At 41.3% G+C, this 21936-nt stretch overlaps 1 protein-coding gene across 1 annotated transcript in view; it reads left to right on the forward strand.

The window, feature by feature from the left end:
- The window catches only part of NCEH1 (neutral cholesterol ester hydrolase 1), a 49639-nt gene that overhangs the window by 21427 nt on the left and 6276 nt on the right, over positions 1-21936 (forward strand). Inside the window, exons 2-3 of the mRNA XM_072618461.1 lie at positions 11950-12178; positions 15167-15236. Coding sequence (XP_072474562.1) covers positions 11950-12178; positions 15167-15236 — 299 coding nt within the window. The remainder of the gene's footprint in view (positions 1-11949; positions 12179-15166; positions 15237-21936) is intronic.

A 21936-nucleotide genomic window follows, 5' to 3' on the forward strand; every position in this document is an offset into this window, starting at 1 on the left:
ACTCAGAATACAAATAAATAATAGTTGGGTTTTTTCATCATGTATTTTCTCTTTGAAGAGACAGCTAGGTGCTTAGTGGATCTGGAGTCAGTAAGACCTGTGTTCAAATATGGCCTCAGACACTAGCTGTGTGACCCTGAGCAAGTTACTTCTGTTTCCCTAAATCTACCAGAAAAGGAAATAGTAAACCACTCAAGTATCTTTGCCAAGAAAACCCCATGGACCATTTGGTTCACAGGGTTATGAAGAGCTGGAAATGACTGAACAACAACAAAATTTTCCCTTTGTGTTGTGTTAAAAAGGGAGTAACTTGAAAGAGAGTGGGGTCCTGGCCAGCCTATGAGGATGAGGGGGACCTGGTCTAAACTGTAGCTATGTGGTTTGGTGGTCAGTTATTTACAAAGCTGGAGGCAGAGGACCTATATTCTCAACCTGGTTCTGCCATACAATGTTGAGTAAATTGTCACCTCTGTGTGCTTCAGTTTCTTCATCTATACAATAAAGACAGAAGGATTTGTACCATATGATCTGATTTAAAGTTAGATAAGGAATAACTGGTAAGATAGGGAGATAACCAGTGCCAGGCACTGGGCTAAGCACTTTACAAATAGCTCGTTAGAGATTCACAGCAACCCTGGGATTTAGGCACTATTATTATCCTCATTTTTAATGGTTGAAGAAACTGAGGCAGAGGTAAAGTGATGTACCCAGGGTCACACAGCTGTCATCTGAGGCAGGATTTGAGCTCAGTACTTTCTGGCTCTAAATCTAACACTCCATCCACTGTGCCACCTAGCTGCCTGAGATGCACATCTCAAGGCAGTCCATTTCCCTTTGGGATAACTATCCTCCCTTATATCAAGCTGTAAATCTGCTTCTAACTGCTAGTCAGAATCTGAGGCCAAATTTGAACATAGATCTTCCTGACTCATGGCCCAGGACTCTATCCACTTCACCACTGAGCTGCCTCATCATGATGCCTAATAACAAAGGGAGATGAAGGGAGTGGAAGGGATGCTGATTCCAGGGCCAGCAGAGAGATAAGAGCATGAACAAAGTGGGACATTGCATGGCACGGCATCATCCTGAATTCTGATGGGGGGGAATTCTCACAGTCAGTTGTCCAAAGAAGCCATCTACACATACATTTTTCTTATAGGAAATGAGAGGTGTTCACTCGCTGGATAATCAACCATCTATTAGAACCAGTGAGTAACCTCTCAGCTCTTTTGAGTTTCCTTGGGTCAGATCATAGTTCTAGAGCTAAGAGGGATCTCCAAGGCCCTCTCATCTACCTTCCATCCCCTTGTTTTACAGATGAAGCAACTGAGACTTGGAGAAAACTGACTTGCCCAAGTGGCAGGGTCAGGATTAGAACCCAGGTTCTCTGACTCCAGCTCTTGCTCTGTATCATACTGGGCTAGAATCAAACTGATCTTTCCCTGCATATTTTAAAGTAGTTAGCACAGGCATCCAGACTGTCCTTGCTGCTAAGTGTTCTTTGTGCCATCATGCAGTGCATGTATGTATAAAGCATGTACCAGGTGCTGGGGAACAGACAAGAAGTAAAAGCATGGCTAGTTAGCTTACTATCTGCCTGCCGTGGGAAGCACCCATGGATGAGTAATTGTCATGCAGAATAGGATAAGAAATGGGCATGAAATTTTTGACAGGCTAATAAGGTCACATGCCAAGAAGTTACTTGAGGTTTTGAATGAATGAATGTGCTAGATTAGATTGTTGGGTGTGCTGATGTGCCCTAATTGAAGTGAAAACACCTTCTTTCTGGTAGAAAGCAATCTTCCTGGGCATTGGGTATATGTGCCAACCATTCCTATCATTGTGTCTTAGGTTTGTAGACCAGGGGAACTTTGTTAATGCTATTAGGAGTAAGCAGTTAATCCCTCTTTTCCTTCTCTTTGGGCATATTTCCCACACCCCTAGTATTTTACTTGTAAAAAAAAAAAAAAGAAGGGGTGTGGTGGCCTCAATACCAGAATGGCAGGTCTTTGGAACTGCTGTAAATTTAGCAGCATGGTATAGTGGATGGAGAGCCAGCCTTAGCTCAGAACTAGCTTCAAATACACCTTAGACCCTCACCAGCAGGATTCTCTTCCTCAGTTTTTTTTGTTGTTGTCATTTTTTTCCAGTTGTGTTTCTCTTTGTGACCCCTTTTGGGGTTTTCTTGGCAAAGATCCTGACATGGTTTGCCATTTCCTTTTCCAGCTCATTTTACAGATAAGGAAACTGAGGCAAAGACCCAGGGTCACATAGCTAGTAAATGTCTGAGCCCAGATTTGAGCTCAGGAAGCGCTAACTCCATGCCCAACACTCTATCTCCACTGAGACACCTAGTTGTTGGTTTATCTTAAAATCAGGCGGTTGGCCTCACTGCCTTCTAAGGCCCCTTCCAATTCTAAAATCTAAAGTCCCATGATGTGTGGTCCTCGTTGTCTAGTTTTTGAGGGTGATTTGGAAAGAAAGTCTCATTTGGGAGACGTTGATGTTGTGGTTTATTTTGAGAGATCTTAAATTAGTTGAGGGTAGGACCTGTTTCACTTTTGTCTTTATACTCAAAGTTTCTGATTCATAGGAGACAAATGCATGCTGATTGGTTGACATATAAGTACATGTTTCTCCTTTAAAATATAAGCTTCTTGAGCAGGGACTATTTCATTTTGGACTTTGGATTCCTGGGGTGTAGCACCATGCTGAACACAGAGAAAGTGGTGGGTTAATGCCTGTGGGTTGATCAGTTTGATGAATAAGAGGAATCTGTCTTTTTGCTCATGGAGTGATCCATGCAAGCCCACCAAATGGTTCCCCGCCACAGCCCCTTGAGTGAAGGGTGATCTACAAGCCACGTTATCTCCATGCTTTGTTTGACGCAAGGTGACTTTTAGGAGGACCTGGATGAGGGTCACACAGGATGGGCAGGCAGGCCTGGATGGATCGAAATCACATCATTGAAAGGATGATTTATATTGGGGAGGTTGTGGATCTGATGGAATATTAGTGTCTATATTTTGTATATATCCTTCCCTGAATAATAAAAACAAGAATAACCAACGTGAATAGATATGATAGTGCTTTTAAAGTTTTCAAAGTCCTTTACAAACTTTATCCCATTTTGTTCTCACAACCACCCTGGGAGGTTGGTGCTATTACTATCTATACTTTACAGATGAGGAAAATGAGACTGAGAGAGGTTAAATGACTTGCCTGGAGTCACAAAGCCAGTAAGTGTCTCAGGCAGGATTTGAATTTAGATCATCCTGACTCTAGTTCCAGCTGCTTGAAACCCTATCCCATTATCTCATCATGGTATGTTTAAGCCCTGGCAAGTCCAGCTAACTTGAAAATGCCACAGTTATAGGCCAAGTGGGCTATGTGCCTGCTGTCTGAGGACCAGCTTAGGTATAGAAAGTTTAACCTCTGCTGAAAGGGGATGACATCTTTTTAAACTCTGACAATGCTCCAAGACCATCTAATAAGTTCTAGAGGGGTTGGGATCTTCAGGATATTCCACACTGATGAAAATGTAGCAACTTAAGGTGTTAGAGAATTGAAACTTGGCCACATGGTCTACATTGTATGTCATTGCATTAATATTTAGAACAGGCAGAGTCAGATTTGTTCCCCACTGGCCTTCAACCATGAAAGATTAACTCCTGATTCAAAAGTCTTGCATAATGCATTTCAGAAGTCAGATGAAGGGCAGGAGAAAAGATAAAAACATCCTCCCTTTCTGCTTGCTGAAGCTGGGGTTTTGCTTCTTGAGTTTAGTACTTATACACTTTTGACTAGAATTCATCAAACTAAATTCACTAAAACATTGACTAGAATTCAGGGGGACCCTGTCAGTCAGCCCAGATATTTACTAGCTGCGTGACAATGGGCCAGTCACTTCATTTCTCTGAACCTTCGTTCCCTCATTTGTAAAATGATGCAGTTGGGCTTAATTGACTCTAAGATCCCTCCCAACTCTAAGTCAGCTGATGACCCTGATATAGGATCACAGAATGTTGGGATTTCAAGCTGGAAGGGACCTTTGAAGTCATCACCTCTGCTCAAAGGTAGCTTTGGTCCTCCCTTGGGAATGCACGCAAGTACCATATATAGTTCTTTTAGACTCTTCACTAGGTATGTAGAGTATAGAGGCACAAACCTATAGATTACAAACCTAAACTCTTTAAACTGGATGTAAATGGAGAATGAGCTATGTTAAACTTGGCAACTGAGGGCAGAGTTATGCGAAATGGTCAGGATTTGCATAAGGGACACATTTTGGCTTGATGACAGTCAAGTTGAATCAACAAGCATTATTAAAGACCTGTTGTGTGCCAGGCCTAAGATCTAAAAAATACCAAAAAGAGTCCCTGCCCTCAAGGAACTCTCAAGGAAGGAGACAGCATGCAAATAACCATATATAAACCCAATATATACAGGATAAGTTAGAGATGATCAACAGAGGGAAGACACTAGCATTAAGGGGGGCCAGGAAAAGCTTTTTTGCAGAAGGTGGAATTTTAGTGGAGAACTGAAGGAGTTCAGGGAGGTAATGGTGAGAAGGGAGAGATTCTCAGGCATGGGGAATGTTGGGAGTCAAGAGAATGGAGGGTTTTGTACAAGGAACAGCAAAGAGGCCACAATCACTCTATATTGATGGTAGTAAGATATAAAAAAGGCTGGAAAGGCAGGAAGAAACATTCCCAAGGGGAATGTGCCACACTGGGATATAGTAAGCTCTTCCTGATGGGAAGTTTTTAAGCAAAGACTGGATAAACATTTGTTGGGTATCACATCAAGGGCATTCCTGCAGGATTGGACCAAGTGAATTCTAGGGTCCTGTCCAACTCTGAGGTTAGACTAATGGATTCTGTCTTCCCCTTGGCTAATAAAGGTCAGAGAGATGTGTCCCTATGTAGGCATATACTGAATGGATACAAGATGATTTTGGAGGGAAGGCATTTGTAGATGGGGAAATCAGGAAAACTGAGCCTTCTGAGAGATGGAGGTAAGGAGGCGAGTACATTCCAGGCAGAACTGGTGCCCACTAATTGGTGAATAAATTGTGGCATGTGGATGAAATGAAATGTCACTGTGCTTTAAGAAGCAATCATTAATAGGATAAATACAGAAAATCTTGGAATGATTTACACAAACTGACAAAGAGTAAGTAAGCAGAGCCAAGAATAATATGCAAGATGACTACACAATATCAATCAATTAATTTTTTGAAAATATGAGTGATGGAGTGCTTTGTATGAAAGACAGCCAAAAAAAAAAAAAGCCAGTTTGGCTGGACCAGTGTTTGTAGAGGGGAGTGCCACAAGCTTGGAAAGGTGGATTAGAGTTCAAATGTTTGTTCTATGGATTGCTCCCTGGCTGGTTTTGGGCAAATTACTTCCCCTCCCTGGGACTATTTTTTCTCTGTGAAAGGAAGGTTTTGGCCACCATGACTTCTTAGGTTTTGTCCAGCCATAAATCAACAGTCCTGTAATTCCTACCTTGTAAAACTCCCACAAGTTTGCTGCTTCTGTAATCCTTTCCCTGAGTTTGCTCTCTAGTAGGCAGGGAAAGAAAAAATGATCACCCTTCCTCACCTGAAGGTGAAGGATCCCTGGTGCATAGTCTTGGCCTCACTTGGAGGATTTTTACTGGGAAGTGACCAGATAACCAAGGCTTTTGTTTTTGCTGTAAGTCTTGCGTGTGATCTATTATTGTCTGACATTAAAGGGTTCTGCAAAGCAGGAGACTAGTATTAGGACAAGTTAGCATCAGAGGGATAATGTTAACAATGGACAGTCCACTGAATCAGGGCCCGGGTCCAGGCTCTGGTAGGCTTGACTTGGGGATGTGGAGAGTGTACCTGGCTGTCTGAGCTTAAAGCAACTCTGTGAATGACCACTGTCAAACCAAGGTGGCATAATGGCATTAAAAAAAAAAATCATTAGCTTCATCTTAATTTTTTTTCTATTTTAAAAAATTCTAAATTTAACACCAAATAAAATGAGTATTTTCATCTACCTGGTAGAACAGAATGAGACAAGAGAAGATTATACATGAAACTAAAAATCCCTTTTATATACCATAATTTATAAAGTAATTTGCATTAAAAAAGGTTTGTCTCCATTATTTTTAGCAAGGAAAATGCTACTTTTATTTGAGAACAAGCTGTGCTGCTACCTAGTGTTTTCTTACATACATACATACATACATGTGTGAATCTATATGTATGCATGCAAATGCATGTCTATAAGCATATACAAATGTGTGTATTTGTATACATGTATAGCTATGTATATGTGCGTATATCAGAGGACCATGAGAAATATTGTAAAGATGGACTCTACTTGCAGCTTGAGACGGGGGGGAGGGTGTCTGCTGGATGTCTCACTCCTCCTTGACAAACTTCCTGCTCAGATGGGATCTTCCTAGGCCTCTGGGTTACTTATGTCTTTCCCAGGTTTGGGGACTTCTTCCTGGAGAGTAGGGAGTCTGGTGAGGTAAAGACCTGTGACCAAGATCTCTTCACTGTGGACAGCAGAATAATGAGCTATGATTGGGGTTGGGGCCATGCCTGGGGAGATAGGGAAGAGTCAGCAGGGCAGATCCTGGGGTCCTGGAACTATACTCATCTCAGGCCAGGAAAACTCTCCACCCTCTGGGGGTTTCAGTGAGAAGCACAAACAGGTAATGACCTTGATTTCAGTAAATGGACAAGACACTTCTGAGGGAAAAAAAAAGCTCTAAATTGTAATGCTTGAACTGAGGGCTCTCGGAATTCTTTTTCTTGAAAAGACCTGTGTTATACCACCTGAAATTCTGCCAGCTAGAGGCTAATTCAGATTTTATTGAATCAGTGTTTTAGTAATGGCTATCAGCTTTACAGTCATTGAGTCGTGGTATCTTGAAAAAAAGCATGGCATTTGGAGTCTAGGGGCCCTGCCTCTATCATGTATAGCCTCTGTGACCCTGGTCATTTACCTTACCTGGACCTCACTTTAGGGCTTGACCTTCCAAGGTCCCTTCCAATTCTGAAATTCTATGATTTTGTAATTCTGTACCTCTCTCATGTGCAGGACTATAGAATCTGAACCTGTGATTCCATTAGTATCAAGAACTCCCAGGTGAGAAAATACCCTCTACCAATGCAGACCTGCACTTTCCCTGGAATCTTTATTTCAGTTTTGAAATACACATATACACATGCGAATCTATGAGCAACAAGATGTTGGATCACTTGTCCAGGCACTGTATTCATACTGCTTATAGCTCTATTGGTGTCTGATCTCCCTATTATACTATACCCATTGAGGACATGAACTTTTCCTCTGTAATTGTTGGAAGTTGCATTGAAAAAAAAAATCACCAAGCCAGTTGCTTCATAAAGGGATTTTTCTCTTGAGGATTTTGGAAAGCTCTTAGTTCACTGGAGAGCCCCTAGGGAGACTGATTCCAAAACCAGATCTGGGAATTACGAGGACATATGCCCTATCTAAGCTTTGTCTTCCCCAGTGCAGAGCTCTCTCTGTATTCCATCAATACCCAGTAAATGAATGAATGAATGAATGAATGAATGAATGAATGAATGAATAAAGGCAGAATTTGAAGGCACATCTTTAGCATCTCTTAAGTATGAATTCATTCAAGTGTTTACTGCCACAGGGTCATCTTGCCCTGAGAGATGGCAGTTTCGTCCTGGCTTTGGGAATCTTTAGCTTGTTTTGGCAACTCTCTTTCATTTCACCCCTACAAACTCCTCTCATCTGTCAATCACACCCCCTTCCCCCATCAGATCTAATTCTTGCAGGGATGGAGCCTGGATGAGTAGGAAGAGGATTGTATGAATACACGGAACAGACTGCCTCTTTGATCTCTTTACTTCCCCTACCCCTGGGAAGTCTAAGATGCCTGCCTGAGTTCCCCTGGTTTATTTGGTCATAGTTTTTTTTTCTGTTTGACATTCCCCCTTTTAGAAGTGGAACGAGCTACCTCCTCTCAACATGAGACCCAGAGAGAAGAGAGGGGAGTAAGTTCCTCTTTGTAGATCTTCTCTTGATTATGTATACCTTTCCTTTCCTCTTTCTCTTCTCCCTCCCCCAACTCCCAATTGCTAGAGCTTTTCTCATGAACTTTTTTTTTAAACTGAGAAGCATTAATAGACACGGTTCTTCCTGCAGTGACATTTTAGACCAGTGATGAGAAGACTTTGTGAAGTTTCAATTCATTATCCTTTGATTTTTTAAAAAAAGAAATATCCTTCCTTCCCTAAATGTGCCAGGCATTGCATTTTTTAAAAATCATCAAGCCAGTCACTTCATAAAGGGAACTAGAGGCTTCACTTCCATGGATTTTGGTCCACCCTTGGCACACTAGAGATACCCTAGGGTACTGTTAGCAAAACCAGTCTTGGAAATCACCAACCTCCCATCAGCAGTTTTAGTCAATAATTAAGTGAGCATCCTTAGAGTGTTAAATTTGGTCTCCATTGACTGAAAATATAATGATAGATAGGCTTTAATAAATGCTTTATCTGTATATATGCCAGACATGGTGCTGAGTTGTAGGGATGCCCATACAAACAAACTACACAGTCCTTTCTCCTTTTATAGAGGATATGGGGGGTGGGGAGGAAGCCAAAGGGTTTAAAGTGGGAAAGGGGCCTGAGGCATCAACAAGTTCAACGCTCTCATTTAAAAACATGGGGAACTGAAGAGACAACAAGGGTTGCACAACTAGTGTAGGAGGTAAGATTCAATCCAAGGCCTCGTTGGCTCCAAATCCAGGGCATTTACATCACATGCATGTATATATTCCATAGACACCCTGTTATCTCAGTGCTTGTCCTGCGGGTATATAATCCAAAGTAGCTCTGACATGCCTTTTTTAGTTCTAATTTTCAACTTAGAAATTTTTTTCAACTAGACTTGGTGCGGAACGCCTTCCATTAAAGATCAGCTGCTTCCCTCCTTAGAGAGTTGTCTGGGACCCTTCCCCAGGGTCTCACAGCCAATGTATATCAGAGATGGGTCTGTACCTATTCTGTCTCACTGCCTCCTGGAATATGAGCCACTCATGGACAGACCTTTACAACCACATTTTGTTAAAGTTTCTCTACTAGAATGTAGGAAATCTGAACTGCATAAATATTAAAAAGTAAAAATTCCTGACTATTGTTTACTGTTGGACCACTGCCTTGGTGTACAGAACTCTAGGTACGAACTGTTGAAAAGAGAACAGATAAAGCTACAGTGGTTCATTCAGTGACCTCAAGAGCTCCCATCTCGGAGACACAACTTCGTTGCCTTTTTTGCAAACATTCACTCTGATAGCCATGAATGAGAAGGATTTCCTAATTAAACTGAAGTTTAACGCTTTAAGCTTTTGCTTGTTTAAGCAGAGTTATTGAGGTTGAGCAATAACTTTTCTGACCAGAGATTCTTGTTCCTTTTGTGGTTGATTTTTCTAGTTCCTCTAATGCCTTGGGTTGACCGTCTCAAAGTATTCAGTAACTTTCCTCATGACTCCTTACCCTCTCTTCTTCAAAGAATGTGGCCCTTTTATGATGAGTTTTTTCCCCGTAATAATATTTTTTTCCAATTACATGTAATAGCTTTCAACTTTCATTTTTGTAAAATTTTGAGCTTCACATTTTTCTCCCTCCCTCTTTCCTCTCTCCCCTTCCCAAGACAGAAAGTAATCTGATATAGGTTATATAAGCACAATCATGTTAAATGTATCTCCACATCAGTCATGTTATGAAAGAAGAGTGATGAGTGTTTAGAAACTTATGCTTCCCATAGTCACTGCTTTCACCACCAGATCCATAACCACAATGATGGGGACTGTCTGAGATCCTTCTCCTCAAACCAGCTCCTCTCATGAGTCCATAATTTGGTTGCTGCTGCCCACTAGGATCTCTGAATCACTAGTTCCCAGTGTTACCATAGTTACCAAATATCTTCCTTCACTGTAACCATGGCATCCACCACCACCACCCTTATCTACCTCCTTGGTTCGACATCCTTGTCTAACACCACCATAACCCTCTCTACTCTTGGAACCAGCAACATCTCCATGGTTACCGCCTTCTCCATTCATTTCATTAAGTCCACCATCTCCACCTCCATAACTGCCTCTCCTTACACCATAATAACCACCTCTTCCCCCAGAGTTTCCACTACAGCCAAAATTTTCTCCAAAGCTTCTTTTACAAGCCATATGTGAAACTGATCCACAACCCCTTTGGGAGTCAGTAGACCATATCTCTTGCTTTGAAAGGACCTTCTTCACTTCACAATTATGCCCATTAGTGCAGTCATATGCCGTTTCTGAACAACAATTTTGTCAACAGAATCATAGTCAACAAAAGTCACAAAAATCAGTCCTCTTCTCTTTCCATTATTCCAGTCTCCCATCCTGGCCAAGCTGAATTATTCTTCATCCTTCCTTCTTGTCTGGACAACTTTGCTTAGATTAACCCCCCCAATGACAGACTCCTCCCTCATCTCTCTCTGAAGTCGATCCCTTCCTTCAATGTCACTTCTGGCCAGAAGCCCTCTCTGGCCTCCCAAAGTGGAAGTGACCTTTCCATACCTGATTCTTTGGCATCTGGTTCTTCTTGGTCACTGTCATTCCACCTTGTATCCCTCTTTCCACTGGAAAGATCCTTCTTCATTTCAGTGCCTTTATTAATTAATCCTTATTTATGCTGTATAAAGCTTGTTTGTCCATGTTTGCTTGTTGCCTCCCCCATGAGACAAAGTTCCTTGAGGGCAAGGACTGTCTTTTGCCTTTCTTTGTATCTCCATTGCTTATCATCATGCCTGGCACAGAGTAGTAGGTGCTTAGAAAATGCTTATGGACCAACTGACTGATTGTATCCTACAGATTTGTGCATGCCTCCAGTTCCCTCTCTCCCCAACTCTCCCCTCCTCATTCAACTTCAAACTCTGTAAGGGCAAAGATTTGTCATTTTAAAAAATATTTGTATTCTAAGTACTCAGCACAATACCCAGCACAGCAGGCAACTGAATAACGCCTATTTATTAAGTTTTTGTTTACAAGAATTGCATTCTTGTGAAAGACAAAAGTTTGACATAACATAATTAGGTAGTGATTGATATTACAATGTAATCTTAACAAACAATGTAAAAAAATCTATATAAATATCTATATTTTTGCCTACCTTTGGGGCTTTGGTGGTGGCTATGTGTCATCTTGGACAGCGTGGAATGACCCACAACTTTGGAGTCAGGAAGACCTGTGTTTGAATCCAGCCTCAGATACTCACTATGTGCGTTCTCTGAACCTTATAAAAGAAAGATAATAATAACTCCTATCCCACAGGATTGTTGTGAGCCTCAGAGGAGATACCATATGAAAACACACCGCCGAAATGGAAGCTATTATTATCCACGCCTTTTGATTTTGGAGTGTGAGCGTCAGCTATTGTGTACGTGTGAGTGTGTGTGTGTGTGTGTGTGTGTGTGTGTGTGTGTGAGAGAGAGTGTGTCTTGCATATACCTTATAGACACTATCCACCTAAAGGCAGTGGATAGAATGTTTTACATTTAGAGTCAAGAAGAACTAAGTTCAAATCCTGCCTCATACACTTCTTTAGTTGAGTGACCATGGGCAAGTCATTTAACTATCCTCAGCCACCGTATCCCCATCTGTAAAATGGGGACAATAATAGCACTTACTTCAGAGGGTTATTCTGAATGACATAGGTAAAGTGCTTTGCAAACCTCAAAGCACTGTGTAAATGCTGGTTGCTTTCCCGATTGTCATTCCTTCCTCTATGTCAGGCCCAGCCCTGTTTTCCTAATGGCAATGGCTCAGTAAATGAGGATTCAGTAAGCACCTTACTGAAGGCTGGTGAGCTTCTGATGAAGTGGATGTCAGCCCTTCTCCTTACTTATCTTCTGCCTTGCTTTTCAGAGTCATCTGATCCAGTATGTGGGCCTCAGCCATCATCTCATCGCCCTGAATTTCATCATCGTTTCTTTCGGCAGGAAAAGCGCATGGTCATCTCCCAATGTTCGGATCACTGATACTGATTTTGATGGTGTTGAAGTCAGAGTTTTTGAAGGTTTCCCAAAGGCCAAAGAACCATTGAAGAGTGGTATTATTTACATCCATGGAGGAGGATGGGCCCTAGCAAGTGCAAGTATGTTTTGAAGAATCTCTGATCGTTTTGGATGGAGTTTGTCCAAGGGTGGTGCTTTGTTAGTTCATGTGCTTTGGGTTTTGTTTTTTTAAAGTTGAGTCTATAGGCTGTGTCAAAGTACTTTTCATGCCTTGAGCAAAATAATTGTGAATCTGTTGATAGTATCTCAAAAACATTTTCTCCAAATAAAACCAGTTATAATAAACAAAACATCTAACAACCACATTTACCCCCATACCTCCCTCCAAAGGCCTCCCCTCCAAAATAAAACCTACCCTAAACCTTGAGGATATCATGGTACAGGGGAAATACTTCTAGACTTGGACTTGGTGGGATTTAAATCTTGGCCCTGCCACTGATTAATCTATGTGATCTTTGGTAAGTCACCCAGCTTCTCTGAGTTTCAGTTTTCTTATCTATAAAATGAGGGGATTGGATTCTAAGATCCCTTCTAGTTCACAGTCTATGATTCATGCCTTTCCACCCTTCCTTTTGGGGTTGGACTGGATAGCTTCTTAGATTCCTTCCAACTCAAAATCTGTGACCTGTAGCCCCAGACTCAGCCCAGTAGCTATGGCGGTGGAGAAGGGCCTTGAGGACAAGCTTTCCTGGAGTGCCTTGTGGGACTCCATCTGCTCCAAGGACCTTATGGAAGCTTCTTTTGTCCCTGAGTTTCCACCTACTCTAAGCTCCAAGCTAAGCTATAGATTGCATTCTGACATCCACATTATCTTGTGTGAATTACTGTAAGCACGTTAAAATGGTCATTGGGTATTGGCAAACTAATTTTCAGCACCTCCTTATTGGTTATACAAAACTTACCTATCCATTAAATAGCAAAAACCTGGGATCATCCCAGTCCAACCTGGGCTTTGCATCATCTTTCATTCAGTATGACTCCATGAACATTGTCCAAATGCCTGTTTAGGGCAGAACAGTTGTGTTAAGGGCTTTGGAGGTACACAGAGAGGGTCCCTGCTCTCAAGGGGCTCATAGTACTTTGGCAGGGGAGTGATCTAAACCTCATTGTAGAGCTGGAACGGGGCCTTCAGGGGTGGGATTCAAACCCAGGTCCTATGATTTCAGGTCTCACACTCTGCTGTGAATGACTTCATCTCCCTGAATCTCAGTTTCTTCTTTTGTAAAATCAGGATGTGTGTCCTACTCCTTAGTTTCCTCTCTCTTCTGGCCAAAGGCATCAATCCTTAAAAACAGAGGTGAAACTGCCCATTGATTCTGTGTTCTTTTCCAGCTGGATTCTTATGTCTTTCCCCATATCCAAAAGAAAAAAGAAGAGGAGTGACTGGGGTAGGAGTGGGACACTAAAGTCATAAAACCACAGAAACTCACAAGGCCATGGTCTCTTGGGTGTCATCATTGCCGTCCTCATGATCTCCCTAATGTTCAGATCTGACCACCTCATTCCCTTTCTTAAAATCTTGCAAGGCTCCCTTTGCTTATAGAAGGGGATAGGGATAGGGTCTAGACCTGGAATTTCATTGATAGAGGGTACTCTCAAGTGAGGAAAACCCCTTTACCAACCCAAGTTGACATCTTTGTTGCAACGTGGAGGATTACAGAATTGCCTGGAGAGGTTAGTTAAGGGACTTACCTACTAGAATGTGTCAGAGCCAAGATCTGAACCGAGGCATTTTCAGCTTGGAGGCTGGCTGTCAGCTCTGCCTAGAGGAGAACATAGAGAATAGAAAAGTCATAGGCCTTTGAGGCAGGTCCAGGTCCTAGATGGAGTGCTAGTTAAATCCTCTTCGAACGCTATTACTCTGACCTTGGACAAGTCCCTTTATCTCTCTGTACCTCAATTTCCTCATCTGTAAAATGCAGATAGATATCTGTCCTATCTACCTCAGAAGGATTCTTGTGTCTCAATCTTGAAACACAAATGAAGTTTTGAAAATTAACAGCTGTTTTGCCCTCGTGTTAAAGGTTATAAAGTGGTTCATTTAATTCAACACTCATTCATTAAGCATCTAGTATTCATACAGTATTGTGTTACAGAGAGCTGGCCTTGGAGTCATAAAGTCCTGGGTTCAACCCCACTTCTGACACATGTTGGCTTTTTGACCCTGGGGGCAGTCAGGTGGCACAGTAGATAGAGTCTGGAGTCAGGAGGATCTGAGTTCAAATGTGAGCTCAGACACTTAGTTATGTGACCCTGGGCAAGTCACTTAACTTTGATTACCTTAGAAAAAAGTAAATCAATGTTCACTATAAAGTATCGAGGAAGGGGAGGGATCAGGCAAGGCTTTGTGCAAAAGGTGGTGTTCAAGCTGCATCTTAACATAGTGAGTGCCTAGCCCTATCACATGGTGAGTGTTATATAAATAGGAGTGATGAAGATGAAGATGCATTCCAGGCATGGCGGATGGCCGGTATGAAGGCAGCTAGCCGGAAGGTCTGGCTGCGTGGGAGGTAGAACACAAAGGCAGACTGTGTATCAAAAACCCAACCCAAACCAAAACAAACTACTTGGCTCTGACCAAGGCCAAAAGTGTGAGGGACAGAGTTAGGAGTGGGGGGAGGGGGGGAGAGGGGTACAGTGAAGCGGCGGGGGGGGGGGGGGGGGGGGGGGCCGAGTGCAGGTCTGCAGCCAGTTGAGCTGTTTCTTCTCCTTCCCAGCCTCCCAAAAGATATACCTGACTTCCTCCTACAGAATTCTATTTCTACTGAAAAAAAGAGCTAACCACTGGATTGGACATCTTGCCTGGGATAATTTCTTTCATTTCAGACATTTAGGTCAACCAGCAGTCAGTCCACAAATATTTATTAAGCCCTTACTGTGTTCCAAGCGCTGTGCAAAGATTTAATCTTGGCATTTGATTTTTAACCTGAGAAGCCTGCCTTTGGTGAGATTATGTTGAGGCGGTAAAAGCCCAAGGCCAGACATGAAGCACCTGTGCTTAATATGATTTAAGAGCAACTGATGACTTAAAAGATGATAGATCTCACACCGATCATTCTCTCTTCCAGGAATTAGGTATTACGATGATCTCTGTGCAACAATGGCAGAGGAACTGAACGCTGTCATTATCTCAATTGAGTAAGTATTTCTCATGGGATAAATGGGGCATTTTAGAGCTGGAGGATTCTTAGAGATCACTCAGTTCAACCCTGCCCCCTATCAAGGGGCATGAGTGTCAAGTCTTGAAACAAATCAAAGCTATGAGTTGAGAAATGGATCGTCTTTAGTTGAGATAACATGGTTGCAAAACTAGCACCCTGAGGGAGGTCCCAGCAGTACAGAACACAAATGGATCTCCCAACTCCAGGACCTAGGTAGCAAGGCCTGGTCACAAGACCCCAATGGCCCTTGGCAATCTGGGCAAGTCAATCCGCTGCATTCTGGCTGTTTTGTTCTTTGTTCCATGAATCCTAATGGATTCTTAGAAGCCGAGATCCAGCTTCAGTTAGATTCTTTTACATGGTAAAATCTTTTGGGAGATGAGGGGACTTTCAGCTCAACCTAATCAAGAGTAAATATCCTAAAAGCAGAAGTGTAAGATCACTGAAATTCTGACCTTACAAGGATCATTTAAGGGAGTGGCAGTCCATATTACATTTGGTATTAACAATTTTCTGCCATTCTATTAACAATTCTATTAATAGTTTTTGTCATAAAAAAGGACCCAAAGAGAAGTCAAGGTTTCCCCAAGGTCACACAGTAGGAGCAACATGTTGCTTCTCACACAATTTCAAATTTCTCTCTTTGTCCTAGAGTTAGAGCAGGAAGGGAGTTTAGAGGTTGTCTACTTGAGCCAGCTTATTTTACATGTGAGGACATTTTAAATAAAGTTAAAAAGACAAGCAGAAGAAGAATCCAGAGGCATATTCTGAAGGACTTTAAATGCCAAATAACATACTGTATTTTAACCTAGTCCAGGGATTTTTAGCCTCTTTGGAGTCCCTTTAATCAATCAATCAGTCAACATTTATTAAGGGTCTAATGCTAGGCTTTGTGCTAAGTGATGGTAGTCTGAGGAAATCCCTAGATTCCTTAGAATGATGACTTTAAGAACATAAAATAAAATATATGGAATTACTAAGGAAATCAGTTATATTAAAATGCAGTTTGCAAAAGAGACCTCAATTTAAGATCAATTGGTCTTAAGGCAAGTGGGAGCCACTAGAGGTCCCCTCCTTCAAGAATTGGAGTGTTCCAGTGGAAAATGACTGACGTGGGGATTTGGGGGAAGGATCCTGAAATGGCAGACACTTTGCATTTCCAGCTGCAAAATTCATTGCATGCTAGGCTGATTCCTTTGCAAATTCTCAGGAGTATGGCTAGGGAGGGCCCAAGCTAGAAGGGCTAGGAAGGCCTTATACCTCCATAGTTCTATTTCACAATTCATCCTCTGATTATTTTTGCACAAGGTTATAGATAAAATAACTTTGAAGAAAACTTACTCATTTGTTTGTATTTTCTTTTCACTGGGGCTCTTTGTAACAATTTTTTAAAGCAATTTTTTCTTTTTAAGAAAAGAGAGAGGCAGTCAGATTCTGGTCAACTTGGGGATGACTCATAGTCTAAAAAATCCCAGCTCTTTGATGTGGCAGATTATCTCCTTCTACTGCGGTATTTTTCTTTTTCTTATCCCAGGAGCCTTTATCTCTTTCTCAAGCTTTTTGTTCTCTCGTTTGTAGCCTAATTTGATGCCACCTGTCTGTAATTGCCCACCCTCTCTCTGTTAAGCCACATTTTCTATCTCTTATTCACCAACAGGTTGGGCCGGATTTTTTACGCACACAATTTGTGCACATTTCTCTCTTCTGTTTTTTTTTTAAAGCAATTTTTCTTTTTGCTGTTCCTTCACCTAAAACTGCTGCATAGCATCTATTGAAAAAATGTATTGATAGTTTTAAAAATATATTTTAATTTTTCCCTAATTACATGTATAAACAATTTTTGACATTTGTTTTTAAAAATTCTTGAGTTCCAAATCCTCTCCCTCCCTTCCTTCCTTCTCCCCTCACTGAAAAGGCAAGTAACTGGATGTACGTTATACATGTGCAGTCATGCAAAATGTATTTCCATGTTAGTCATATCACAATATCACAAGGAAAACACAGATAGAAAACCCCAAGAAAAACAAAATAGATAAATAAGTATGCTTCAATCTGCAATAAGTGAATAGTTTTGAGAATTATCGGACACAGCCCTAAAATAATTTGAATCAGAGATTACCGTTCATGAACACACAAATGTGTTTCACTAGCTAAGTCTAAAGTTTGGTTTTGAATACAATTCAATTAACCAAGCATTCGTCAAGTACCTAATTTTTCCAAGAGGAGAAGTACCCTAGTCTTGGAGTTGGGAAGACCCCACCTAGGACACAAATTGACTGTTACCTTGGACAAGTTCATTTTGGTGCTCTAGACCAGTGGTTCTCAAACTTTTTGATTTCATGACCCCTTTTATTCTCTAAAAAATGACTGAAGACTCCATGCCCACATGTTTATGTGGATTATATGCGATCTATTGATATTTGCCACATTAGAAATTACAGTATCTTACTATTATTATTATTAAAGCAGTTTTGACCTTAGGAACTCCCTGAAAGGATCTGGGAGCCCTCTGTGGTCTCCAGAACAGATGTTGAAAACCTCTATTTTGGGCAACTATAAGCTGGATGAATTGTGGAGAGGGTATCTATACCAAAGAAATCATAGGGCCAGCCCTGCTGTGCCAGGTTCTTCATATAGAAAGAAGAAAAATATAAGCCCTACCCTCAAGGAGTTTCCATTCAACTGAAGAGATCCAAGTGTACTATAAATAATTAAGGACAAAGTACAGTCCAAGCTAGGCAAAGTAACTTCAGGGGTCAGATGGTATTGACTGAAGGGGGAGTCAGGATAAGTCTTATGGGAGAGGTGGTTCTTGAGGTGTGCTTGAAGAAAGCTACTAGGGTTTTTGTAAATCAGAGGTGAGAAGATACATATTAGAAGTGGATCAGCTAGATGGCAAAGTGATTAGAGCTCTAGGCCTGGAGTCAGGAAGGGCTGAGTTCAAATCCAGTCTCACAGTAGCTAAGTCTCCCTAAGCAAGTCACTTAACTCTGTTTGCTTCAGTTTCCTCATCTGTAAAAATGGGAATAATGGCACCTCCTGCTCTTCCCCCTCCCCATTTGTTTTACAAATCTTAAAGAAATACACACATACACATATCTCTACTTAGACATGAAGGAAGCCACGAGGGTTTCTGTATGTCAGAATGCTACATAAATGCCAGCTATTATAATGATTATGCCGGCTGTTGGGCAAAGGCATAGGCAGGAAATAGAATGGCACGTCCAGCATATGGCCAGCAGGTCAGTTTGACTGGTGTGTGAAGTGTGTGTTTGAGTGTTCAGTGAGTGTGTGAGGAGCTGTAAAGGAAAGCAGGAGGCAGACTCTGGTGGGCTACAGAAGCCTAGCTGAGGATTTTGCAGCAGTTTTAGACATTTATTTTTCTTGTTTGGAGGGAAGCAAGCCCAGTAATTAAAGGCAGGCAACTGACTAGGACAGCGGGATTGTTTCTCTCTTGTCACGATAGCTTTATTTTCATTTTTCATCAATAACTTGTATTTTTTTCACTTCATTGATTTCCAGATAAGTCCTGTCTTTATCCCCTGTCCCCAAAGCTGGCTAATCTCTAGATTCTTGGTGCCTTTGTGACCTTGTGGAAATCATTTCCCTTCCCTTCCCTTGGCCTCACTAGCCTCCTTCACAAAATGTGGGAGCTGGAGTAAATGGCCTGTTGGGTACCTTCCATCTCCAAAAATGTGATTTCTTGTAGCCGATTGTAGCTTTATTTCTAAAGAATGGCCTGGCAGAATTCTCCTTGCTGCCCTCAGGACAGATAACAAAACAACCACTTTGAATGCTCTGTCTCCATGACATTTTCTTGCCTTCAGTAGATGTGAGGTTGCGTTATCTCTCCAGTCATTTTGGATGCTTGGTTCACTGAAGTGTGTGCTTCCACTGGCTCTCCCCACCTACCGCCTAAGCAGAAAGTTAATGAATGGGCCTGTCGCTTAGTAAGCTTTGGAGCTTGAGAGAAGGTGTGGAAGGAGAAGGATGTGGACCCTTCACAGCGCTGCCAAAAGCTTCTTACATTTCTTAACTGCTCTGTGTTGAAGCTCGCCTTTCTCAGGAAAACTGGACTGTGATTAAGAGTTTAATGGAATCTCAGGAAGTAAAATGGGTTCTTTTGTTTCTTCTCATTCCTCTATCACCCACAAATTAAAACCACTGGACCTATTTTCAGAACATTTAGCCTTAGGATTGGGTTTAGCTTTCCTGGAGGAAAAAAATGAGGATATTTAAGTAAGAGACAAAAATCCATTGATAAATATTTCTGATGATCCAACAAGCATTTATTTCCTAAAGGTGACTTGGATGGTTATTTAGGTGGCTATATATCAGGTGGAGGATTGAGAATTCACTGAGGTGCCCCATGCTTTTCAAAGGATAGGGGGAGCGGGGGGAGGGAAGCCAATACATCATGTACAGTGGTGCCACCTTGTGGCTTTGATGAACCATTTTTACTTCTTGCCTCTCACTTCAAATGATTAACCCTCATTTTGATGAGGGTTAACTGGTCACCAGTGAAAGGGAGAAGGGGGTCAGAGTGTCCCAAACACCTGCAATTCTTGATAAGGAGAGCTAGCATTTATAAAGTTCTTTCCCCAGTTGTTTGCATGTTGTTTTCCCCTGTGAGCTCCTGGAGAACAGGAGTTGGTTTTTATTTTCCTTTGTATCCCGGACATTTAACACAGTCCATGGAACACAGTAGGTCTTAGAAAGTATTTGTTGACTGACTGACTTTAAAGTTTGCAAAGCTCTTTACATATATTATTTCAACTCTTTGAAGTAGATCATTTTACAGATGAGGAAACTGAGGCCCAGAGACATTTAAGGAAATTATCCATACATACAGGACCACCGAATTTGAACCTAGGTCCAGTGTTCTTTTAGTGCTCTGTGTTCCAGTTTAAAACACCCTGAGAAACAGTTTGTTGCTTGATGTTAGGACAAACTTCCTAGCTCCTAGAGAATCCCAAATGGAATGGCTATGGCCAAAACCAGTGGCCACATCCCACCTCCATTCCCTTCTCACTGGCAGTTTCCAAGCTAAGGCTGGATGCCCAGTTGGCAGGGATGGTGAAGCCATTCCTATTCAAGTATGAGTTGGGCTAGATCACCTGCTTTAGCCCAGAGTGCCTAATTGTACTTTTAAAAGAGAGAAGAGATTCGGGATACTTGAAAGACAGTTAGGGGAGGGGTTTCCTTTTGGACTTTTTTTTCAAAACATCAAAGGTAGCTACATCCATGTTGTTTCCTTTTTCTGTTACCTTTAGCAAATAATTACTTGTTTTCTTTAATTGTGTTCTGCTTCCATATCTTGATATCTGATTTGCATGTTGGATCTAGGGATGGAGGATAATGATTTTACATAATCATTGTGGAAATGATTGATTTGTTTGAGGGAATATATTCCTTAGAAGATCTCTAGGGTTTTAGCCTTGATGTACCATGAATAAGGGTGTGTGTGTGTGTGTGTGTGTGTGTGTGTGTGTGTGTGGTCTTGGAAGAGTTAGTCAACCTTTGTGGGTTTCCATTTCTAATTTTCTTTGGTAAAATAAAAGTGTTGCGGACCTTTCCCTTCTATCTAAAAATTCCTCTGGTTCTAAGACTCAGATTTCCTATCATTATTGCCCCAGAGTTTGCAGTTTTTTCAGGTCAATTAAATTCATGGGGATGGTGTCAACATCTTTGTCTACAGAGTGAAGGGAGTGGAATTTCATGATGTGTAGGACCCTTCCCAGCTCTGAGATTCTATCAGTATCTCCAAAGTAAAATGCTACTGGAACGTTAGTCTGCCTCTTATATGGAATTGAATCCTGATATCCTTGTCCCATCTACCGGTATGGCAAATGTGTCTTGAGCTTGTTAAACTGATCTGACGGTGAAAATGCTGATTTTTCTGGGTTAAGAATCAGGATAAGACAGATCAATATAGACTAAAATATGATATATTTAGAGGAAATTATGAGAAATAACAATGGTAATTTTAGGTCATTAGACTTTCTGATTTAAAAAAAATTGCTTCCAATTGATCTAATAATGGCTAAATGCAATAGTCATTCAATTATTTTCTCTGATAGTTTCAGAATGCATGAAGTTATCAGTATGGCTAAGAAATCCCCTAACCAAGAAATTCTCTAAATAAATACTGGTTTCTGGAAATTAATTCCAATAATGTATTAATGTATTCTTAATGAGTAATGGAAGTCTCCCTAGCTATGTGCCCTGAGGGCAACTCCCTTCCCATTTGTGAATCTCAGCTTCCTTGCCTATAAAATGGGGGAGGGGTGGACTAGATGACCTCCAAAGTCCATCCCTCCCAGCTCCCTGAGTCTGTGATCACAAAGTTTTGAAAAGGAAGTTGTATGGCTCTATGCTTTCTGTCATAACTCATTATTGTCCTAGATTTAGAGAACATTTCTCAAAGGAATCAGATTGGCCAGGAAATGGTTAAACCAGAAGTTCTTTACCCTTTTATTATTTGCATCATGTACCCCTTTTGCAGGCTGGTGAAACCTATGGACCCCCTTCTCAGAGTGAGCTTTTAAATGCATAAAATAAAATATACAGGATTGCAAAGGAGATCAATTCTATTAAAATAGTTATCAGAATATTTATAAAGCAAATTTATGGATCCCAGTTTAAGAACCCCTAATTTAAAAACTTAGGCCTTTCTT

This window comes from Notamacropus eugenii, chromosome 6, assembly GCF_028372415.1.
Source record: "Notamacropus eugenii isolate mMacEug1 chromosome 6, mMacEug1.pri_v2, whole genome shotgun sequence".
Lineage (NCBI taxonomy): Eukaryota > Metazoa > Chordata > Mammalia > Diprotodontia > Macropodidae > Notamacropus > Notamacropus eugenii.